Source organism: Sceloporus undulatus, chromosome 10 (assembly GCF_019175285.1).
Source record: "Sceloporus undulatus isolate JIND9_A2432 ecotype Alabama chromosome 10, SceUnd_v1.1, whole genome shotgun sequence".
In the NCBI taxonomy this organism is placed as follows: domain Eukaryota; kingdom Metazoa; phylum Chordata; class Lepidosauria; order Squamata; family Phrynosomatidae; genus Sceloporus; species Sceloporus undulatus.
Window position 1 is genome coordinate 14,652,652 of NC_056531.1, and position 19,021 is coordinate 14,671,672.

General features: G+C 43.7%; 1 protein-coding gene and 2 long non-coding RNA genes across 6 annotated transcripts in view; 2 read left to right on the forward strand and 1 right to left on the reverse strand.

Moving 5' to 3' along the window:
* The first annotated feature begins 374 nt into the window (after nt 1–374).
* LOC121916685 lies at nt 375–1,660 on the forward strand. Its single transcript, XR_006100898.1, has 2 exons — nt 375–694; nt 1,276–1,660. It is a non-coding gene; the product is annotated as an uncharacterized LOC121916685 (long non-coding RNA).
* A 167-nt stretch (nt 1,661–1,827) lies between these two features.
* LOC121916686 lies at nt 1,828–6,047 on the reverse strand. Its single transcript, XR_006100899.1, has 2 exons — nt 4,156–6,047; nt 1,828–3,284 (listed from the first exon to the last, which is right to left on the reverse strand). It is a non-coding gene; the product is annotated as an uncharacterized LOC121916686 (long non-coding RNA).
* Nucleotides 6,048–6,136: 89 nt separating this feature from the next.
* MORC2 (MORC family CW-type zinc finger 2) overlaps nt 6,137–19,021 on the forward strand; it is a 31,949-nt gene continuing 19,064 nt past the window's right edge. Inside the window, exons 1-10 of one of the 4 annotated variants that reach the window (XM_042442038.1) lie at nt 6,137–6,869; nt 11,579–11,632; nt 13,086–13,120; nt 13,739–13,807; nt 14,828–14,918; nt 16,319–16,427; nt 17,043–17,202; nt 17,625–17,736; nt 17,973–18,098; nt 18,419–18,498. In XM_042442038.1, the coding sequence (XP_042297972.1) occupies nt 6,802–6,869; nt 11,579–11,632; nt 13,086–13,120; nt 13,739–13,807; nt 14,828–14,918; nt 16,319–16,427; nt 17,043–17,202; nt 17,625–17,736; nt 17,973–18,098; nt 18,419–18,498 (904 nt within the window). In that variant the 5' untranslated portion in view covers nt 6,137–6,801. Of the gene's footprint in view, nt 6,870–11,578; nt 11,633–13,085; nt 13,121–13,738; nt 13,808–14,827; nt 14,923–16,318; nt 16,428–17,042; nt 17,203–17,624; nt 17,737–17,972; nt 18,099–18,418; nt 18,499–19,021 lie in introns of those variants that run through there. The other 3 variants (XM_042442039.1, XM_042442035.1, XM_042442036.1) reach the window with 3 other exon arrangements.

Below are 19,021 nucleotides of genomic sequence, written 5' to 3' on the forward strand. Positions count from 1 at the left end.
CCCGAAAAGCCTTCGTAAGCCGAATTGCCATAGGCGCTAATGGGGAAAAGCCGCGTTTCGTGCGAAAAAGCCGAAAAAAGCACCAAAAATTTTCTTCGTATCCCGAAAAAACATTCGTAACCCGGAACAATGATTTCCTATGGGATTTTTTCATATCCCGAAAATTTCGTAACCTGGGTATTTCGTATCCCGAGGTACCACTGTATATGAAAGAATAAGTAAGACAGAGGAGGGGCAGGAGGGGCTCAGGGGGAAGACCACTCCCACCGGGGGGGAAGCAGCACCCGGCTGCCATTTTATGGGGCAGTTTCCTGCACAAAACTCCCAAGAACCTTTTCACAAAATGGTGGCAAGTGTGGAGGGAGGAGGAGCAAGAGACATTCAGTCATCTAGAGAGAAGAGAAACACAGCCAGTAGAGGGGCTCAGGAGGAAGAATACCACAGCATCCATTTTATGAACAGAGTAGCAGCACTTTTGAAAAAAATGACAGAGGCGGGAACCAGGAAACGGAGGAGGGATAAACCACATTTCCACATCCTAAGTTAACCACACCCCTTCCCTTCCGTTCAGAGGTGTGTGTGGAGAACACTCAATGCTCGTACCGCTTGCACCATGCCTCACGCAAACAACCCAAGGGCTATGTTCTCAAACCCTGGGTCATCTCTGTAATGCAACTGGCTCAGAAAAACAAAGGTTAGTATTTCTTTCACTCACTATTCTTCAGTTCAGGCTCCTTTTCAATAGCTTATCAGATATGATCTCTACAAAGGCTGTGAAAAGTGTGAAATCAACTTTACAAATTGTGTTTTCACAAGACTAAAAAGCAAAAGTAGGGAGAGGAGAGCTCAGCCAGCTCTCTTGAGTGCTCTGGGAGCCGTATTCTTGCTGGTCTCAGCTTTTAAAACCGCAAACCAAGCATGGAAACTACTGTTGTTCCAGTAATACAGGACCATACTGAATCATTGCAATTTCACCACTGAAAAAAAAACAAAGCAATCTTAAAAGTATGCTACATTTTAGAATCTGTAGGAAGTGGTATGTTTGCAGGATCCAGTGTTGATGCTAAAGATCTTATGTTAAAGAACTGGGGTTCCAAATATGTGTGCTTTGTACAAGGGAGTGGGGCTGGAATGTTTGTTAGTAATGTCTTGGATAAAGAAAATAAGGCAGATATGGAGAGGAGAGTTCATTCATTTCTCCAGAGTGCATAAGCCACAATCTTTTCTCATACAGTGCTGGTCTATATTTTTACCACTGCAACCCATGCTCTACAGGTGCCATCATGCCAGAAATGCAAGACCTATCCAGCTGCAATTTCACAACCCAAGAGACAAAAGCATTCATAAAGATGTGTGATGTAAAATGCCCAAAAGACAACTGTGGTCCTCTAACACATAACAGAATAGGAATGTCACTACTGATTAATGGACCTCATCATCAAGGAAAAGGCTAGTCTCCACAATATCATGTGAAAGGCTTACCCTCCAATGAGGCTACATTAGCACAAGTCTCCCACTTTCTGCCACTGGCACACAGTGCATCATTTATTGTTTTGAAAGACGTGTGCCAAATTAGCCATTTCTGCTCCAAGGAGATGACGGTTACGAGTAGCTCCTAATTCCTCTTCCCTAAAAAGAATTAAATGGTCTGTACCTTTTCTTTGAGCTGTAGAATTTCCTGCCTAAAATGAAGAGAAGGTGCCTGGGAGAGTGAAAAACCGCAGTAGCACAATCCAATTCAGACAAGTTAAGAATGTTACCACAATATTCTTCTTCCAAATCAGAGGAGAACTAGGTGTGGGGTGAATGATTGTCACAGGGTTGATAAATGCTACAATGCTTGTTCAATGATGTTATTTCAAAGGCTTAACAAGGAAACATTTCAACATGTTGAGTTTTTATGCAGAATGTAACATTTAGTAAACAAATACACTCCAGCATCTCCTTCAAAGCAGGTAGGGATAAGTAAGCCTGCCTCTAGAGATAGTTCATGAGGCTCTCTGACCTTTTTTGAAAAAGAACAATGCAATCAAAATATATAGTTGTTTTCTTCAGATAAGGAGCCACTACAGAAAATGCTGACAGGAGATAACCACAGGAGAGTGAGCAGACAGGAGGAGGGGAGGGAAATGGTCAGGACTGGAAGAAGCAAGTGCAAGGAAGAAGACCAATTGCATTAAAAAAAAAGCACACTGCTGTCATGTTATGTTTCCTACAGTTAAGGCACAAGCATTTTCACAAAATGGCAGCAGGGAGGGAACACATGAGGGAGGAGTAAAACAAAGATGGGCAGGACAGAGGAGGGACAAAGTCAATGGCAGGTCTCACAAGGAAGAATACCACTCCCACTTGGAAAAAAAGGTCCCAACCACCATTTTTCTCTAGTTAACACATAAGTATCTTTTCACAAAGTAGAAGAACAGGGAAGGAACATACATGGAAAGAGTCTGAGACAGAATATGCTGGACAGTTGAAGGACACCAACAGTGGAAGAATACCGTTCTTACTTAACTGGAAAGCAACACCCTCCAAAATCCTGTACCATCAGTATAATACAGCTGGGTTAAAAAAAACAGTTTAACATTGTTTTACCCTTTCATTCTTCTATGTAGGCTTTTTTCAACTGATTATCAGACAGTATCAGTACTAATTTTGATCAAATTGCATTGTAAAAGTTTCCAAATATATGACATTTTAAGTTTTTCCATCTTTCAAACAGTTATAGAATGAATATTTTTCACTTTTCCAGACTGGGTGTTGATCCTACACACATTTCCTGGAAAAGTTTTAGTCTCCATCCAGTTGTAAAGTACACTATATACTGTTAAAATACCTAAAGTTTTAAATAAACCACTTGAATAAAACTTGCCACAAGATCCCTACCTCAAAGTCTACATCTCTTCTTGCTGTCCTCCTTTGGAAATATTTGATATGTACTTGCTGATAAGGAAACTGACCCATTTCTATGGATCAAAATTGCCTTGTTTCACTAGAGGAAATTGAAGCATAAGACTAACAATAACTAAACAGCAACCTTCTTCTGCCAGTGACTAAAGTGAAGGCTCCTCAAGTGTCTCAGAAATGAGCAGGCATCAGCTCTGTCTCCTCTTCTCCAAGAAGCCAACATCTTGTCTAAGCACTTACATTGTTGAATGGAGTTACAGTAGGTTTCCAAAACTGTGTGATCCTTTTGAGTTTGCACAAGTGACGCAGTGATGATGATCCAGATCTCATGGCAAGCAGGCAATATTCAATAAACATATACAGTGTAGAGGCTAGTAAGTCTGAAATATTTGGAAACAATGATTTATGAATACTGAAAAGAAGACATGCCATGATATTATCAACATCCCAAAAATGCAAAAGCAATTGGAAAACTACCATTTCGCCAATTAAGAAATAAACTAATTTGAAAATTGCATGATGTATACATATTATAAAAGTAAGAGAATGCATGGTAGAAAAAGCAGAGCAGTGCATAACAGATTACAAACAGCACTGCTAGTTGACATACTTTGTCTTTAATGAAATCAATAGTCTCTGCACTATTGCCGCCTCGAGTCCCTGTATTGGGAGATAGACAGGATATACAGTGGTACCTCGGGATACGAAATACCCAGGTTACGAAATTTTCGGGATACGAAAAAATCCCATAGGAAATCATTGTTCCGGGTTACGAATGTTTTTTCGGGATACGAAGAAAATTTTTGGTGCTTTTTTCGGCTTTTTCGCACGAAACGCGGCTTTTCCCCATTAGCGCCTATGGCAATTCGGCTTACGAAGGCTTTTCGGGTTACGAAAGCGGCCGCGGAACGAATTAATTTCGTAACCCGAGGCACCACTGTACAGTAATAATAACTGAAAAGCTTACACTTGGATCAGTCTATACTCCCACAAGCCTCCCACTTTCCACTTTGAAAAAATACAAACCCCGTACTAGGCCATACTAAATAATTTAGTGTTTTAACAGACACCTGTAAAATTAGGCCTTCCCACTGCAAAGAAATGAAGACTACTACTTGGCCAAAGCACCTCTGACTATTCTTTGTCTAAGAGAAGCTTATGAAATTCATAGGCTCACCATACAACTTGAATGCCCATTGACACAATAGTTCCTATTCGCTATTCCCTTATAAAGATTTAAATAGTCAGTACCTTTCTTAATGCTCTAAAACTTGTTTCTTCAGATGAAGGGTGAGGCAACCAGAATTGCAATATTTCAATCTCATTAAAATACAATACGAATATTACCAACGTGTTATTTCTTCAAATACGAGAATGCTGCGGAATGGGATAAGTTGTACAGTGTATGCAGATGCTACATGCACTTGGAAATATGGCGTTCCTTAATTTTTCTTTTAAAACGCGCAATGAGAAAATATGCCAACATCGCAACCTTTTACGCAAAACAGTATTCGGCGAAGAAATACATTCTGTGATCTCCTAAGTAGGTGGAAGATAGCCTGCAAGTAGGTGGAAACGACAAGAAACAACATCAGTCCTATTGGGGGTTTTAAAAGTCCCCTGCTGTTAACTTAAGCTGGTTTCTTTGGACCGGCCATCATCTCTGCAGATACCTATCACAGAGGCAAGTGGAACTACTGGGGGATGGGACAGTTTTGTGTTAGCCCCAGCTATGAGCAGCCTCAGGATGTGGGTGCTGTCTGCAGACAGGAGTGGGTTTCTTTCTCATGAGTTCTGTCTTCTGCTAGCCTCCCTTCCTCTTGTACGTTCTACCAAACCTAGTGTTCTCTCGTGCTTTCTTTCCCTGTCCCATTCCCCAGTAGTTCCACTTGCCTCTGCCACAGTTGTCTGCTTTTTAAAAAGCACACCCTGCTGCTCTTTTATGAAACTGTCTTCTTCAAATAGTGGAAAGTACCTCTGAAGAAAACAGTGGTAGAGGGAGCCAAACCTGGGATTTGGAGGGAAAGACACAGCGAAGACAGGAAATGTATCGGTCAACTGAGTTGGCACATAATAAGAATGCCATCCCCACGTTTTATGAAAAGGGTACCTTGCCACCATTTGATGAAGCTATTTTCTGCCTCTCAAAAAATGATGGCAAGGAATAGAGAAGAAAGGAAGGTGTGAAAGAGAAGGAGGGCAGGGGGGGGGGGGGGGACAGAAGTGACCAGCAGATGGGGCTGACAAGCAAGAATTCCACCCCCATTTTTCAAAGGAGCACCCTGCAGTCATTTTATGAAGTTGTCGTCCACTGGCATTGCAGCAGCACCTGTGAAGAAAAAAGGTGGCAGTGTGGGGAAAACTTGGGGGGAGAGAGGAGGGGTCAAAAAGAAACTGGGCCGGAGAGGAGAGGGATGGAGGCTGCCAGGAGTCAGGGCTGGCAAGTCAAACCCTCTCCCACTTTTATGAAGCCGCTGTCTTCACAGAAGGCAACGGCGCATATGAAGAAAATGACATGGTGGCTGTGCAAGAATGGCAAAAGGGGGGAGGGAAGGAAAAGTAGGCAGGCCAGGGGAGGCTGGAGGCAGCCAGTAGGGGCAAGGAGGCCAAGCCAAAGGGGCACGCCTGCCCCAGCCCCCCCCCCCGCTGGCCCTGGAGGCAGTGGCCTTCTGCCAAGCAAAGACTAGGAGAGAGAGAGAGAGAGGGAGGCCTCCTGCGGGTGGCGCTAAAGAAGCGCAGGGAAGGAGCTCCTTTCCACGAAGCTGGCACCACCAGAACCTCCTCAGCAAATGGAAGGGGGCCCAAAGTGGGCAGGCCCAGCGGAGGGCAGCTGCCAATAGAGGCGCCCGAGAGGGAAGGCCTCCCACTCCCCCTGCTTAAAGCAAGGCCCCCTCCCGCCATCTTAGGACACCGTCTTCCTCAGATAGAGCACCAGCATCGCTCAAGAAAGCCGAGGGAGGCCGGGAAGGGCCTCCAGGGGGCGGGGGATGGGGGTCCCCACAGGCAGCCTGAGGCGTTGAGCCTCTCGCCCGGGGCGCCTCAGCTAGACGCGACGGAGCGCTTGAGGAAATGGCGGCGAAGGGAGGGCAAGGCGGGGAGGGCGGGGGTCGGGGGGCTCCCGCCCAAACTCTGCCTGAGGGGAACGGGGGAGGGGCGGGGGAGAGAAGGCCGCGCACTCCCCCTCGGCCTTGGCCCTCCTCGGGCGGCAACCGAGATGCCGGGGGCGGAGGCTAGGGGGACTCCAACCCGCACGCCCCGCGCCCCCGACCCCCTCCCCGCCCGGAGTGAAGGGCCGCGCCGGCCTCGGGGCGGGAAGAAGGGCTGCTTGGCTCCCTCCAAGGCCTACAGGCCGCCCAGAGGCCGAGGGCCCCGTCTCGCTCCGTCCGGGAGCCATGTTTGTCTGGTCACGTGGCTCCGCTGGGCCAATGGGAGGGCGGCCGTGACGCTGTGGCCCCGCCCCTTTCACTCGGCGCCCTCCGCCAGCCAGGAAAGGCAGAAGCCGCGCGGGCGCCTAACGAAGGGTCTGGCAGTGTCGCAGTCTCCTCAGCTCCAGGCGCCGGGAGAGAGGGGCGGAAGCAGAGCCAGGGACGGGGAAGGAGCCGGGCCGGAAGAAGCCGCCTGGGAGGCCCTGAAGGAGGAGGAAAGGGGCCCGCCGCGCAGCCCTGGGGAGCCAAGGCTTGGGAGGCAGGCGGGCGGGTGGGTGGGGGGCGCGTGCCTCTGCCCCCAGCGAGGGCCTGGCAGCCTCGTTGCTGAGGGAGCCCGAGAGCGACTAGCCTTGGTCTGCGCCTGCGCGCCTGCTGCCTGGCTGATCTCACCGGAAGGGCGGGGGCTTCGGCGGAAGCGGAAGGGCCGGCGGAGAGGGGGAGGGGCCTGGGGGCAGGCGCTGCTGTCGACGGAATGGCCTTCAGCAACTACAGCTGCCTCCAGCGCGCCCAGCTGACCTTCGAGTACCTCCACACCAACTCGTGAGTAGCCCCCAGGCAGCCAGGCAAGCAACCCCCGCCGCCGGGCCTCGCGGGCAACGGCCGGCCCAGGCTGCTCTCTTCGCGCAGGCGCTCTTTCGGCCGCCTTGGCCACGGCTCCTAATCCAGGACAAAAACAACCAAGCCAGCCGCACAAGGCCCAGCCAAAGGCCCGCCCGCCCCGGGCAATGAAGGCGCCTCGCGGGCCCGGAGGCAAGCGTCGCGGGACTTGGCACCTCGCAGCATGGGGGCCCCTCGGGAGGGAGTGCTGCCAGGAATCCCGCCGTTCCCCCGGGCCTCGGGCGGCAGTAGGAGAGGCCGAGGAAGGCGACCCTACGCTGGAGCGCAGAAAAGGAGTCAGCAGGGCCCTAGGTTCCCAAGAAGGGAGGGCAGGAAGCCAGGCCCTGGTGCTGCTCCTCTGGGGATGGCGCCAGGGGCCGAGAGAAAGGGCAGGCAGGGCAGGGTCTGTCGAGGAAGAGGAGGGAGGCAGGTAAGTCTGCTCCCTGCCTCGGAAGGAGGAGACCTGCCTCCCAGGTGCCCTTGCTTCTGCAGGGCAACTGGAGAGCCCCATCCAGGGTGGGAGCCTTCAACAGGACCATGCTCCAGCACTGTGCTCTTCTCCAGGAGCTCACTGCTTCACTGAAGCAGGACCCGTGCGCCTTAAAAACCTGAGCAGAAAAACTGGGAAGCCCTCCGAAGCAGCAGAGGGGAACAACAGCCTGTTTCCACTAGCATTGGAGAGTAAAATCGCCTGTTGGATCTCTCCCCAGATTCTAAGGTCCCCTCGCATGCAGATTAGGGGACATCCAAGAAGAAAGGAGGTGCTTGAGCCCTGAGTAGCACAATGGATTCATAGCTGAGAGATGCTTTTCCTATGGCGTCAATAGTTGTATCTCACAGATCCATAGGACTTGCCCTGCCAGGGTGCGGTGTAGTCTTTAGCACTGAAACTCTGGTTGTATTTTATGAGGTTTGCTTTTGCTTCGATAGGCAAGTAATACTCAGGTGGTTTTACCAGTTCCTTCCTCTGAAATCTAGTCTCCTGTGCCTGGTATTCATGGGCCTGTTAGTATTGAAATATTACTTCTGTAGTTCAGGATCAACTGCTTCAAAAGCAATGGCTTCTGAGTCCAGCGGTCAAGGAAGGAAGGAACTTTCATTATAGACAATAGTATCACAAAATTTAGTGATGTGTCAGTCTCTTTTTGCGTAGAATAGTTTGTCATCTTTCCAGTCTCTGGACACTATGGAAGTGGCATTGGCATTACAAATGTCAATAAAAGCATGAGAATGTTGTGTAAGGCAGAGTAAACACCTTCAGAACCATTCATCTTATATAGAAAAGATGCACATGTCACTTGTGCTTCAGCCTTTTCTAATGTAGCAGTGGACACATGGGGTACTTACTAATGTGAGCTTAAAGTACAGCTTGAAATCATTGGCTCACAGCCGAACCATGAGACATCTGCTGTTGGAGCACACAGCTGGTAATGCAAAGTGTGCTTGGGAAAAACTGAACAAAACTGCTTTTGGTTAGGACAGACAGATAGTTCCTATTGTGTAAGGCTTCCTATTTCTTGTTAGTATAATATTTGCACTCTGGTTTGCTGGAACACTGTTGTAAGAAGAAGGAGGCTATTGAATGAAGGTGGATAGTATAGTTGCACTCTTTAAATACTTCAGGGGCTGTCACAGAGCGGAGGGCGCAAGCTTGTAGAACTATCTCGATTGGTTTTGAGTAACAGGAGAATAAGTCTTACAGAATGAACATATCAAGCCCTTGTAATGAAGGAACTTTTTGACAGCGAGAATGACTAGCAATGGAACCCATTCCCCAGAGGGCTAGTGGGGTCTCCTCTGTTCTAGTTGGAGCTCCTGCATTGAGCAGGGAGTTCGATCTCATGACCCATAGGGTTCCTTCCAACTCTGTGATTCTGGACAGCTACCTACTTTAGATGCTCTAGTTGGATTTCCTGACGTGAGCAGAGGGTTGGACCTGGTGGCCTGTGGGGCCCCTTGCAGTTCTGTGATTCTATGGGAAATAGATTGTTTTGATCCGTGCTTGCTGTAAGTTATCCTGTGTCATAGAGTAACTTAGCCACTTGGCCAAATTTTCTTGGATTTGGAAAATACAGGACTTCCTAGGCCATAAAACAGCCTTGATCTACAATACGCATGGTCAAAGTGAATATATAATTTAAATAAATGCATTAAATAAGTATGGCCCTGTGGCCCCATGCACCCCACATATGCAAAGATGGTTTTTGTGACCTGTGTAATCTCCCAATGCCATTTCTAACCATGAAAAGAGAGTTTTCTCTCTTGGAAGCATCCAGGCAGGTATGGATGCACTGTTTAACATCCCAAAAAAAACCATCTGCCCTTCACTGTTCAATTTTTTTCAAAACCCAAACTTTTTTGAAAACCAGAAGTGGACATCTAGGACACTGCACAATATTGTATTAAATCATCATCTTTGGTTATTTTTATTTTAAAACATCTTCGATGTTTGGAATCAAAGAGTGGCTAGTGAGTTCTGGTTCACCTGTTTGGGTTGCTATGGAACATTTTCTTGATGCCTGGAAGGCTATAAAGTTGCTGGACCTGATATTCTCTTCTTTCTCATAGTGTTCAGCAATGTATAACAGAAGTTGCGTCACTTAGGCCTGTTACAGACTGCCAAAATAAAGCTGCTTTGGGTCTCTTTGGAGGTATGCTATTTAAATGATGCACGGGTCCTAAGAGTCCGGAGGTCGCGCCAAAGCCACACTCCATTCCTAAGCACTGGAGTGCAGCTTTGGTGCAGCTTCCGGATTCTTAGGATGCATGCATCATTTAAACAGCATACCTCCAAAGATACCCGAAGCAGCTTTATTTTGGTAGTCTGTAACAGGCCTTAGATTCAGGGAGCATTTCATATGTATGATAGAATAATGGCACTGGCTAGGAATCTCCCCTGAGTTGCAGTGTGAAAAAGAAGAAAATTCACACTGTATCATTAGGAAGGGAATCAAAAATAAAATGCTTACACCATAAAGACTTTAATGCAAATTGATGGTATAGCTGCCTTCATGAACAGTTCATGAACAGACCCTGTGCGAATCACACTTAGCCTTAGAAGAAGGCAATGGCAAATATCTGAATAAATCTTGCTGAGAAAACCCTGGCATGGAGTCGCCATAAGTCAGATTTGAAATAACTGGAAAAAATGCAGAAAAGAGCGTCCAAAACTATTAAGGAGCTGAAGCACCTTCCTGCAAAAGAAAGGTTACAATGTTTTAGGCATTTTAGTTCAGAAAAGCATGCGAAGTGACACATAATGAGTACGTTTGAAATAGTTCATAGTATGAAGAAGGGAGACAGAAAGGAATTCCTCTTCTAGTCATGCTGGAAACCGATAGCGTCACCCAGTGAAGCTGACTGATGGAAGATTTTGGAGAGGAAAGAAAGTTCTTCTGTATACCGTGGATAGATAAACTGGAATTTGCTACTGCAAGATGTCATGATAGCTGCTAACTTGGATTGTTTTAAAAGAGGGTTAGAGAAAATCATGGAGGACAAGACTGACAATGGCTACTAGTCATTTTGACTTCAATATCAGAAGGCCTCAGTTGAGGGAGAGCAATTGGAAGTGTGTTTTTAGTCCCATTTATAATTCTTAGAATTAGAGCCAATATTGTGGTTTAAATATCCCAGGATCCAGCGAGATGAATAGTGTTTGTTATGCTGGCAAAGAAATAAGAGTGTAAAACAAAGAATTGATCTAATGATGAAATTGCAGGTAAATATCCACTTCGGTGACCTGGTTGTATCTTCAAATTTGACTGTTTTTGAACTGCTAGTCTCCTTTAAGGAACAAACAACATAGAGGACTACAAAGAAGTTCATGCTGATGTCTGAGTGGAAGGAGAAACTTAGAGCAGTGATTAGAGCAGACAGATTCTCATGTGTATTTGAAATGGGAGCTGCAAAGATACAACAAGGGTTGTGAAATACAGTGACTCAGTCTGATCCTCCCAGCACTGAATGGATATTCATTCATATACCATACTGAGAGATCCAAATGGAATCTCATAGAGGGGTTTTTCCTGGATTAGCAGCAGTAGCCAATGTGCTCATTGTTAATACTTTGAAGAAGATAATTGGACATTAAGTGCACCAAAAAAACATTATTTGGGTACAGAATACCCATTTTCTGAAAACTAAAAATAGAAAGAGCTGTTTGCACAAAGAGAAATATTTGAAGCTGCTTGGGTTAGACGTTAAGAACTGTTATCGAATGTCTGATATTTATTATACTCTAGTTAATAACGCTTACCAGTAGTATCTGATCAAGGATTTGTGCACCACAAGTGGTGACATTCTGATTAATAACTTTCAAAGTTTGTATTCTTTGACGGAAGATAGTTCTTATTTAACTGACGCATCTGTTCTTACTGATTCTCTTAGTGTTAGTAGGGATTATGATGCCTTGAACATGTAAAGAATTTCCTATAGTCCAGTTTTGTTTCTGGGGTGGTAAGTGGGTTACTTTGTTTTCTTTGACTCTGATGGGCAATAATTAACTTTTCCTACCTTGGTTGTACTAACACACTATTGTAAACAGCTGTTCTTGATGGTTATATTTGAAATACATAACATTGGAGCAATTAACAAGACATATGTGACTCTCTTATTCAAAGCAACTTCTTTGATTCTGTTTGACATTACAGAACCACACACGAATTCCTCTTTGGTGCTCTTGCGGAGCTTGTAGATAATGCCAGGTATGTAGTCAAGAGGGCAAGAGGTCCTTCTTTTAATTTGGCTGGATTACCAAAATGGGGCAAGCATGTTGAGAGACGTTTTGTTAAACTGAGGTGACTGAATCTGACTGCTTTGCTTTCTCCAACCTTAATTATCAAGTAACATGAAAGGGCCATTATAGGATTATGTCAAAATGAAAGAAAAATCCCAAAGGAACAGATGATGAGGAAAACACTAAAAGAAGAATGCAAGAAAACAACAAAAATAAGGGAGACAATACTGTTCAAAAAGTAGTCGTGCATTTTAGCTTGCCTCCCTACCTTACCTGGATAGCTTCTAAATAATCTGAGGAGACAAGTGTTGACAGACTATACTGCTATAGACAGTGGTGACAGAAGTAAAAAGACCTGAGGCACAAAGGCTGTGAAGGAAGGAAAGCAGACATAAGAGAAAACAGCTAGCCACCACTGCCTGACCCTGGGAAAAGTGCAACCAACAGGAATGTGGCCACGGTATTCTTACGTGGTGATGGATAAAGGAGTGCTGGTAGACTAGAAAGGAATATTCTGTCCAGCCCTTCATCTGGATCTCTTGAGTTTAAACTAATGTTGATGCCACCTAGTTGAAAAGATGTCATAATTAAAGACAATTAAATCTTGCAATAAAACATGAACATTGCAATACATTAAGTGGAAGTTACAGTAGAAGATGGTCTGAAAGAAATCTGGCTTTGTAATGAGCAGTTCCCATTTCTTCTGCAAACAAAGTTTTTTTCCTTATCTTGAGGAAGGGGCTGTAGCTCAGTGTTAGAGCATTCCTTCTCTATGCCCAATGTTCTAGGTTCAGTTGCTAGCATCTTGAGGTGAGGCTTTGGAAATACTGCTATTTGAAACCCTGGAAAGTTGTTGGCAGTCACTGTAGACCTACTGCCCTGGACATAACAGTAAAACATAGTAAAGGACATGTCCCAGTACTTCCCTTAAAGGTGCTGATCCTTGGTCTTCAAAATGAGGCCTGCTATCTAACAAAGCATATGATACAGGACTTGCCACAACATGACTTTCAGCTCCCTAAAATAGCATGCATTTAGCGTGCAAGAGTGTCATGTCTTGCAGAGAACAGTTAATGCATCAGTGCTTGAGGAAATGTACTGCCTTTAAGACAAGAAACATATAAAAGTGACAAGAAATGTAACTGCAGTTATTAAATATTTTCTCATGTGTTGGATCCTGGTGATATAATATTGCTTTTATGTACAGTATTGTACATTTGCCACTCTTATGGCCTTGTTCTACAATGGTACTTCAAAAAGAGCAGAAGTACATTTAAAAAGCATTCTTGAAGTGCAGATATCTAACCCACCAGATATTTCTATCTGTACTCTCAGTTCCCACTGAAAATGTATCACTCCTTTCATTGCTTCATTTCCCCCCAACATTTTGAAAATTGATTTTATTGTCTGCTGTTTTGCAGAGATGCTGATGCCACAAGAATAGACATATTTACTGGTAAGCTGATTTTTTTGTCTATGTGTATTTTATTGTCTTTGGAAGAAATATAGTTGGGGAAAGGGAGGAAAACCATCAAATGTAATGAATGTGTTTATATGCCAACTCTCTCAGAAACAGAGCCTTATTAGAAAAATGTTATTTTGTGATTTTTCTGAAGAAATATGACAAGCATGCCATAATTCTAAGAAATAGTTTGCTTATTTGACAGGAGGATATTCTTGGTTCATCTAAAAGGGCTACCATTTTTATGTCATTAAACAATAGGCAAAAATACTGGAATGATGAACATTGGTTACAGGTTTGATATGTATTGCCCATGAGTTTCTGCAGGGGGGGGCTGCCATTCAACCCAATGGGGCTTGAATATTGGCAGATTTCCATTTTTGCAGAAACGGAGGGGCGACTGTATTCAGTTTCAGAAAGGTTTTCAGAGTCATTATTCCATTGGTGAGCAGGGCCAAAAGCAGAATGTTGGGTCCAAGAACACTAGCCTATTTTAACTTAAAGCTCTTATTCATACTATCTAAGCCTCTCTTTTAAGCTTTGGGGAAGTGACTGCCAAGACCCACCAAAATTGGTAGACCTGTGGCACTGAAAATTCTTCTCTCTTTGTAGAGCGTCGAGAAGACCTGCGAGGTGGGTTCATGCTGTGTTTTTTGGATGATGGAGCAGGAATGGACCCAAGTAAGTGAAATCTAGAAAAAGAAGAAAACTATGACATTTGAAACCTGAAAATTTGAAAAACCTGAAAGTAGAGTAGGCAAGTCTATCAGCGTCCTGGTTGATCTGAGGAATGGTGAAATGGTCAGGCTGTTGGACACACTTGGTCCCGTATATCCCCCGACAACCTGGAGCCAAACCAGCCCCTTCATTTTCCAGAACGCTGATGGCAATGAAATGTGTGAATGAGTGGCTTGAGCAGTGTTGGAAAACTAGGAGTAAGCCTGAATATGGGCTAGAGCCTGTCTGAAACCCAAGTCCATAGCAGTGCCGGCAGCAAAAAAAGCCCTATTCTGCTACCGTTGCATCTGTAGTGATGCCCAGCAGAGCCGTTTGGGGTTTTTTATGTATTGAGCAGGAAGAGAATCCAGACAATTTGATAGCTCACTGTGAATAGTTTGTCCAAGACTTTACAAATGAAATTGTTCATATCTATTCTGATTTGAACACTGTAGTTAATAGAGACCCAAGAGATCGAGGTTTGCCCCTGTTTATCCAGGGGGAATTGCTACTTTTAATTAGAACAGACCAAGAAGGTGGGTAGGATTCTTGGAGAAGAGCCACCACATGTGTGCTAGACTCTTGCATTTCTGGGCTTATTAGAACAGAATGAGGCAAGGTCTTTGTTGGTACTTCTGAACCTGTTAATACCTTTCGGTGCCATTGACCACAATATCTTATTGGGCTTTTGAGTTACTGTTTTACAGTGGCTCCATTTCTTCCTGTAGGGGTGAACCCAGAGGTGGTGCTGGGAGACTCCTGGTTGATCTCTTGGCCATTGTCCTGCAGGCTGGATTCCCCCAGATTATTGGCAATATATATGAAACCACTGGAAGAAGTCTGTCTCTCTGCGTTTTGTTTTTTGTAAGATGCATTGAATCTCAAGGCAGGGAAAGAAGCAGGATCTAAATAACACATAGACATACTGTGAAGAAACCTAGCAATACACACACCGTGAGTAATTATTTTCCTGTTTGCTTTCAGATGATGCTGCAAGCGTGATTCAGTTTGGAAAATCTGCTAAACGGTCACCAGAATCAACTCAGATTGGACAATATGGGAATGGCTTGAAATCGTAGGTATATGGACCCCAGCTCCCTGAAACTTTATGGTTTGTCTAAAGTGGTGGGAGAAGTTAAGAAATACAAGAGTGACTTTTTAAATGCATTACAGATCTTTCCATTCGCTCTTTGCTTGCTTGCTTATAACTGTGTGTATATCTTTTGTGTGTTTATCTTAGATTTATTGTAAATGCAGAGAGTGCAAAGGACAAAAATAAAAACCTGTTTGCAACGCAATGATAACAATGCTAATATGTATTAAATAAGGGTCTTTTAACAATGTGTGTAATCATAGCAAGGTCTAAATATTATGTAATTGAAAAAGCAAATTTGTAACAACATCCAGTGTTCTAGTTGTTTCTAGTGAAGTTCCATTTCAAGAACATTTTTTTCCAAGGACAAGGTTAGAAATGAGAATATACTGAATCATGGGTCACTCCATTTGGGACTCTCTTAGGCTAATACCAACTGAGAACACTGGAACAGCCTAAATTAGGAAATAATTTTCAGTCTCATGGATTAGATGGGAAACACACATTCAGTTAAGTTACATAGGAATAAAGTTGTGATGACGGAATGAAAAATCCTGGTCCTGGAAGTAAGATATTTCTGCTTTTTGTTTCCTGTTCCTTAATTCATTATTAACCCATCATCTTTTAGTTAGTTTGGGCTTCTTTGGGAGTGGGAACTTTGCCTTGGAGGAGTCCTGCATTGGTGTGCCACAGCTGTACCATAGCTGGTTAGGGCCAGGAGCAGGAGAGCAGTACTGTAGCTCTGGGCCTCAGCTTCATTGTCACTTTCCTGCTGCACATAAGCCCTGGTTCTCCACAGCATCAAGATCTCTCCTTGGCATTTCCTCAACAGATGCAAACTACTATTCAAGCAGAAGCCGTTTTGTTTTGTTTTGTTTGGCCTACATATCCTGATCAGGGATTCCCATATGAGGCTCCTTCATTTTTCATACAAATTTCTCCAATATCAGTACAAAGCCCTCTTCTTTGGCCTCTCCTAGCTTCCAGCCTCGGAGCACATATCTCCTCCTCCAAGATGCGGCCATAGAGAAGACAGAGAGGCCCATGTCATCATCACATTTATTGAATTACGGTTTATGGCAAGAATGTTATCCTTATGGCCATTAGCAGAAAGTGTGTGGCTTACTAAGATATCAGGAAAAGGTTGATTTTTATATTCAAGGTTTGGAAGGTTATAGCATTGTGTGTGTGTGTGTGTGTGTGTGTGTATATATATGTGTATATATATATATATATATATATATATATATATATATATATATATACACACAATCCACAAAGAAAACCCATCCTATTGGGAATCTGTCATTGGCAGTGTAAAGTTCTTTTGCTTTTGAACAATTACTGACTGTATATAACATAACACTGTTATGTGTCCACAGGGGTTCCATGCGGATTGGCAAGGATTTTATCCTCTTCACAAAGAAGGATAACACTATGACTTGCCTTTTCTTGTCCCGCACATTTCATGAAGAAGAAGGCATTGATGAGGTTTGTGAACATTTTGTGATTTTGAGAATCAAGCAGTGCATATAGAAGCATCTTTTAGCTGTAGCCATCTTCTTGTGTCCCTTAAAGTTATTTACTCCCAATATTTGGTACTGTTTTAGAAGTGTTACTGAGTTTTGCAGTATACAAATAACTATGAACTGACTGGATCGATAGATCTGTGCTTCCTTAAAAGCTGGCTAGAGAGTACATGCATGAGATCAATAATGGTGGACCACTTTCCTGAAACAGCTTACTTAATCACAGAATCATAGAAGACAGTTGTTCATCAGTTGAATGTCCAGTCAGTTCATGTGGGGGGAGTGGTGAGGCCTATTGGGTCCAAACAAGGCCTCTCAAAGATGTGTGCATTAGTAGAAATTCCAGACTATGCTGCAAAACTCTGGTTTTATGACAGGTGAGCTAAGAGTTGCTATAAACCATTCAGTGCTGAATTACTATTTGAGTTGGTGTTGATTTAACATGAACACACAGTTTAGGAAGTAGCAGGTCCCTGATTGGAATCTTTGGAAGATTCAGCCTTAGCAAGACAAGGACTAACTGAATTTGATAAAGCTGTCTAACAGTCTTTTTTGGAAAAATCTCCCTAAATTGTAGGTAATTGTTCCACTGCCCACCTGGCATTCCTATACAAGGGAGCCCTTAACGGACAACGCGGAGAAATTTGCCATTGAGACTGAACTGATTTACAAGTACTCACCCTTCAAATCAGAGCAGGAAGTGATGGAGCAGTTTAATAAGATTTCTGGCGATAAAGGTGAGACCATATCTGTTGTGTGATTTTTTTTTAATAAGTACTTACCTCTGTGCACCAACAACAATATGGCAGTTTTCTATATGTCAGGTTCTGTGCTGGTATGCTAATGCTGGTTGCTTTTTTGCCAAAGACAAAACAAACATATGTGAGAGTTAATACTGCTGAAAATCTCACTGTTTCCAGACATGCTGGTGGGCGGTGATGTACTTTTATCTGCATTGTTTTAAATGCTTTTACACCGTTTTAAATGAGTGTTCTTCTTAAGAGGAGAGTTTTGTTGATTATTTGTTTAATGTAATTGTTTTAACGTTTGTAATGGGCATTGTTTTAATTTACACTGCAAGTCACCTTGGGAGAAAGGCAGGGTATTTATTAAATAAACGAACAACTACCATACATTGATCATTTTTATGTCGGCTTAGGCACCTTGGTGATTATCTTCAACCTCAAACTGATGGATAATGGTGAACCTGAGCTGGACGTGATCTCCGATCCCCGAGATATCCAAATGGCAGAAACACCACCAGAAGGAACGTAGGTTTGACACAACTGGCAAAACTCTTAAGCTGCCTTTAAAAAATTTTTGCATGTATGTACATGTGCTTTTTAGCACAGGAGTTTTGGACTTTAGCTAAGAGAAACTAGAACTGAGACACTCGGTCAAAGACATTAAATTTACAAATAGTTTTAGTTTTAGAACTGACTTCCTAAAGATTGGCATGGATTTTTTGTTACCTTTTCTCTTACGTTTGGGCTGCATTCTCTTTCAGGAAACCAGAGCGCCGTTCCTTCCGCGCATATGCCGCTGTGCTCTACATTGATCCCCGAATGAGAATCTTCATCCATGGACACAAAGTACAAACCAAGCGCCTTTCCTGCTGCTTGTATAAGCCTAGGTATGCGCCACAGTGGAGAAATCTTTGCAACTTGGGCTGTATGCATGCTGCAGTTTTTGATCAAGATGTAGTAGTCCCTGAATATAATTCCAGAAATAGAATTCAGCTTCCCAGGAATGTTCTGGGGTTTTTTTTACAAAAAATATTTGTGTTTAGTTCTTACTGCTATGATAAGTATAATAACTAGTATTTGACCATTAGTGTACTTCTGACAGCCTAGCCTTGTGGACTTAGAAAGCTTTTAGGTCTGTAGCTCTTTTTATTCGTGTTGAGATTGCTAATTTTATGTTACAGTTTTTTTCCTCTCTTTTCCCCAACAGGATGTACAAGTATAGTTCCAATCGGTTCAAGACTCGAGCAGAGCAAGAAGTGAAGAAAGCAGAGCATATGGCTCGGATTGGTGAGTCTGTGGGTGTTTCTCTCCATTTCTCCTCACACCTACTGTATGGTGTTTTTTTCATTTAAGCCGCCCTGAGTCCCAGCCTTGGGAGAAGGGTGGGATATAAATTATTATTATTATTATTATTATTATTATTATTATTATTATTATTTGGCTTAAAATAGTCCAGGCCATGGATCAGTACCCGTCAAGCCTCACTAGTCATGAAAAAGCAGTCCTCCACCTTGTTGACTTAACACATCCTGGCTCTTTTCTTGTCTTTTTTATGACTTAGTCCCTTAGCTTGGTAAACAATCTATTTATTATTATTATTATTATTATTATGCTTTATTTATATAGCACTGTAGATTTACACAGTAGCTTTTCATACAAGTATTTGGTAAGCCAGTCATGCCTCACCATTCCCTTCTCCTTTTGTGTCGTGTCTTTTAGATTGTAAGCCTGAGGGCAGGGAACCGTCTATTATCCCCTCTGTTGTAAGCCGCCCGGATTCCCGGTGATTGGGCGGCATATAAATAAATGC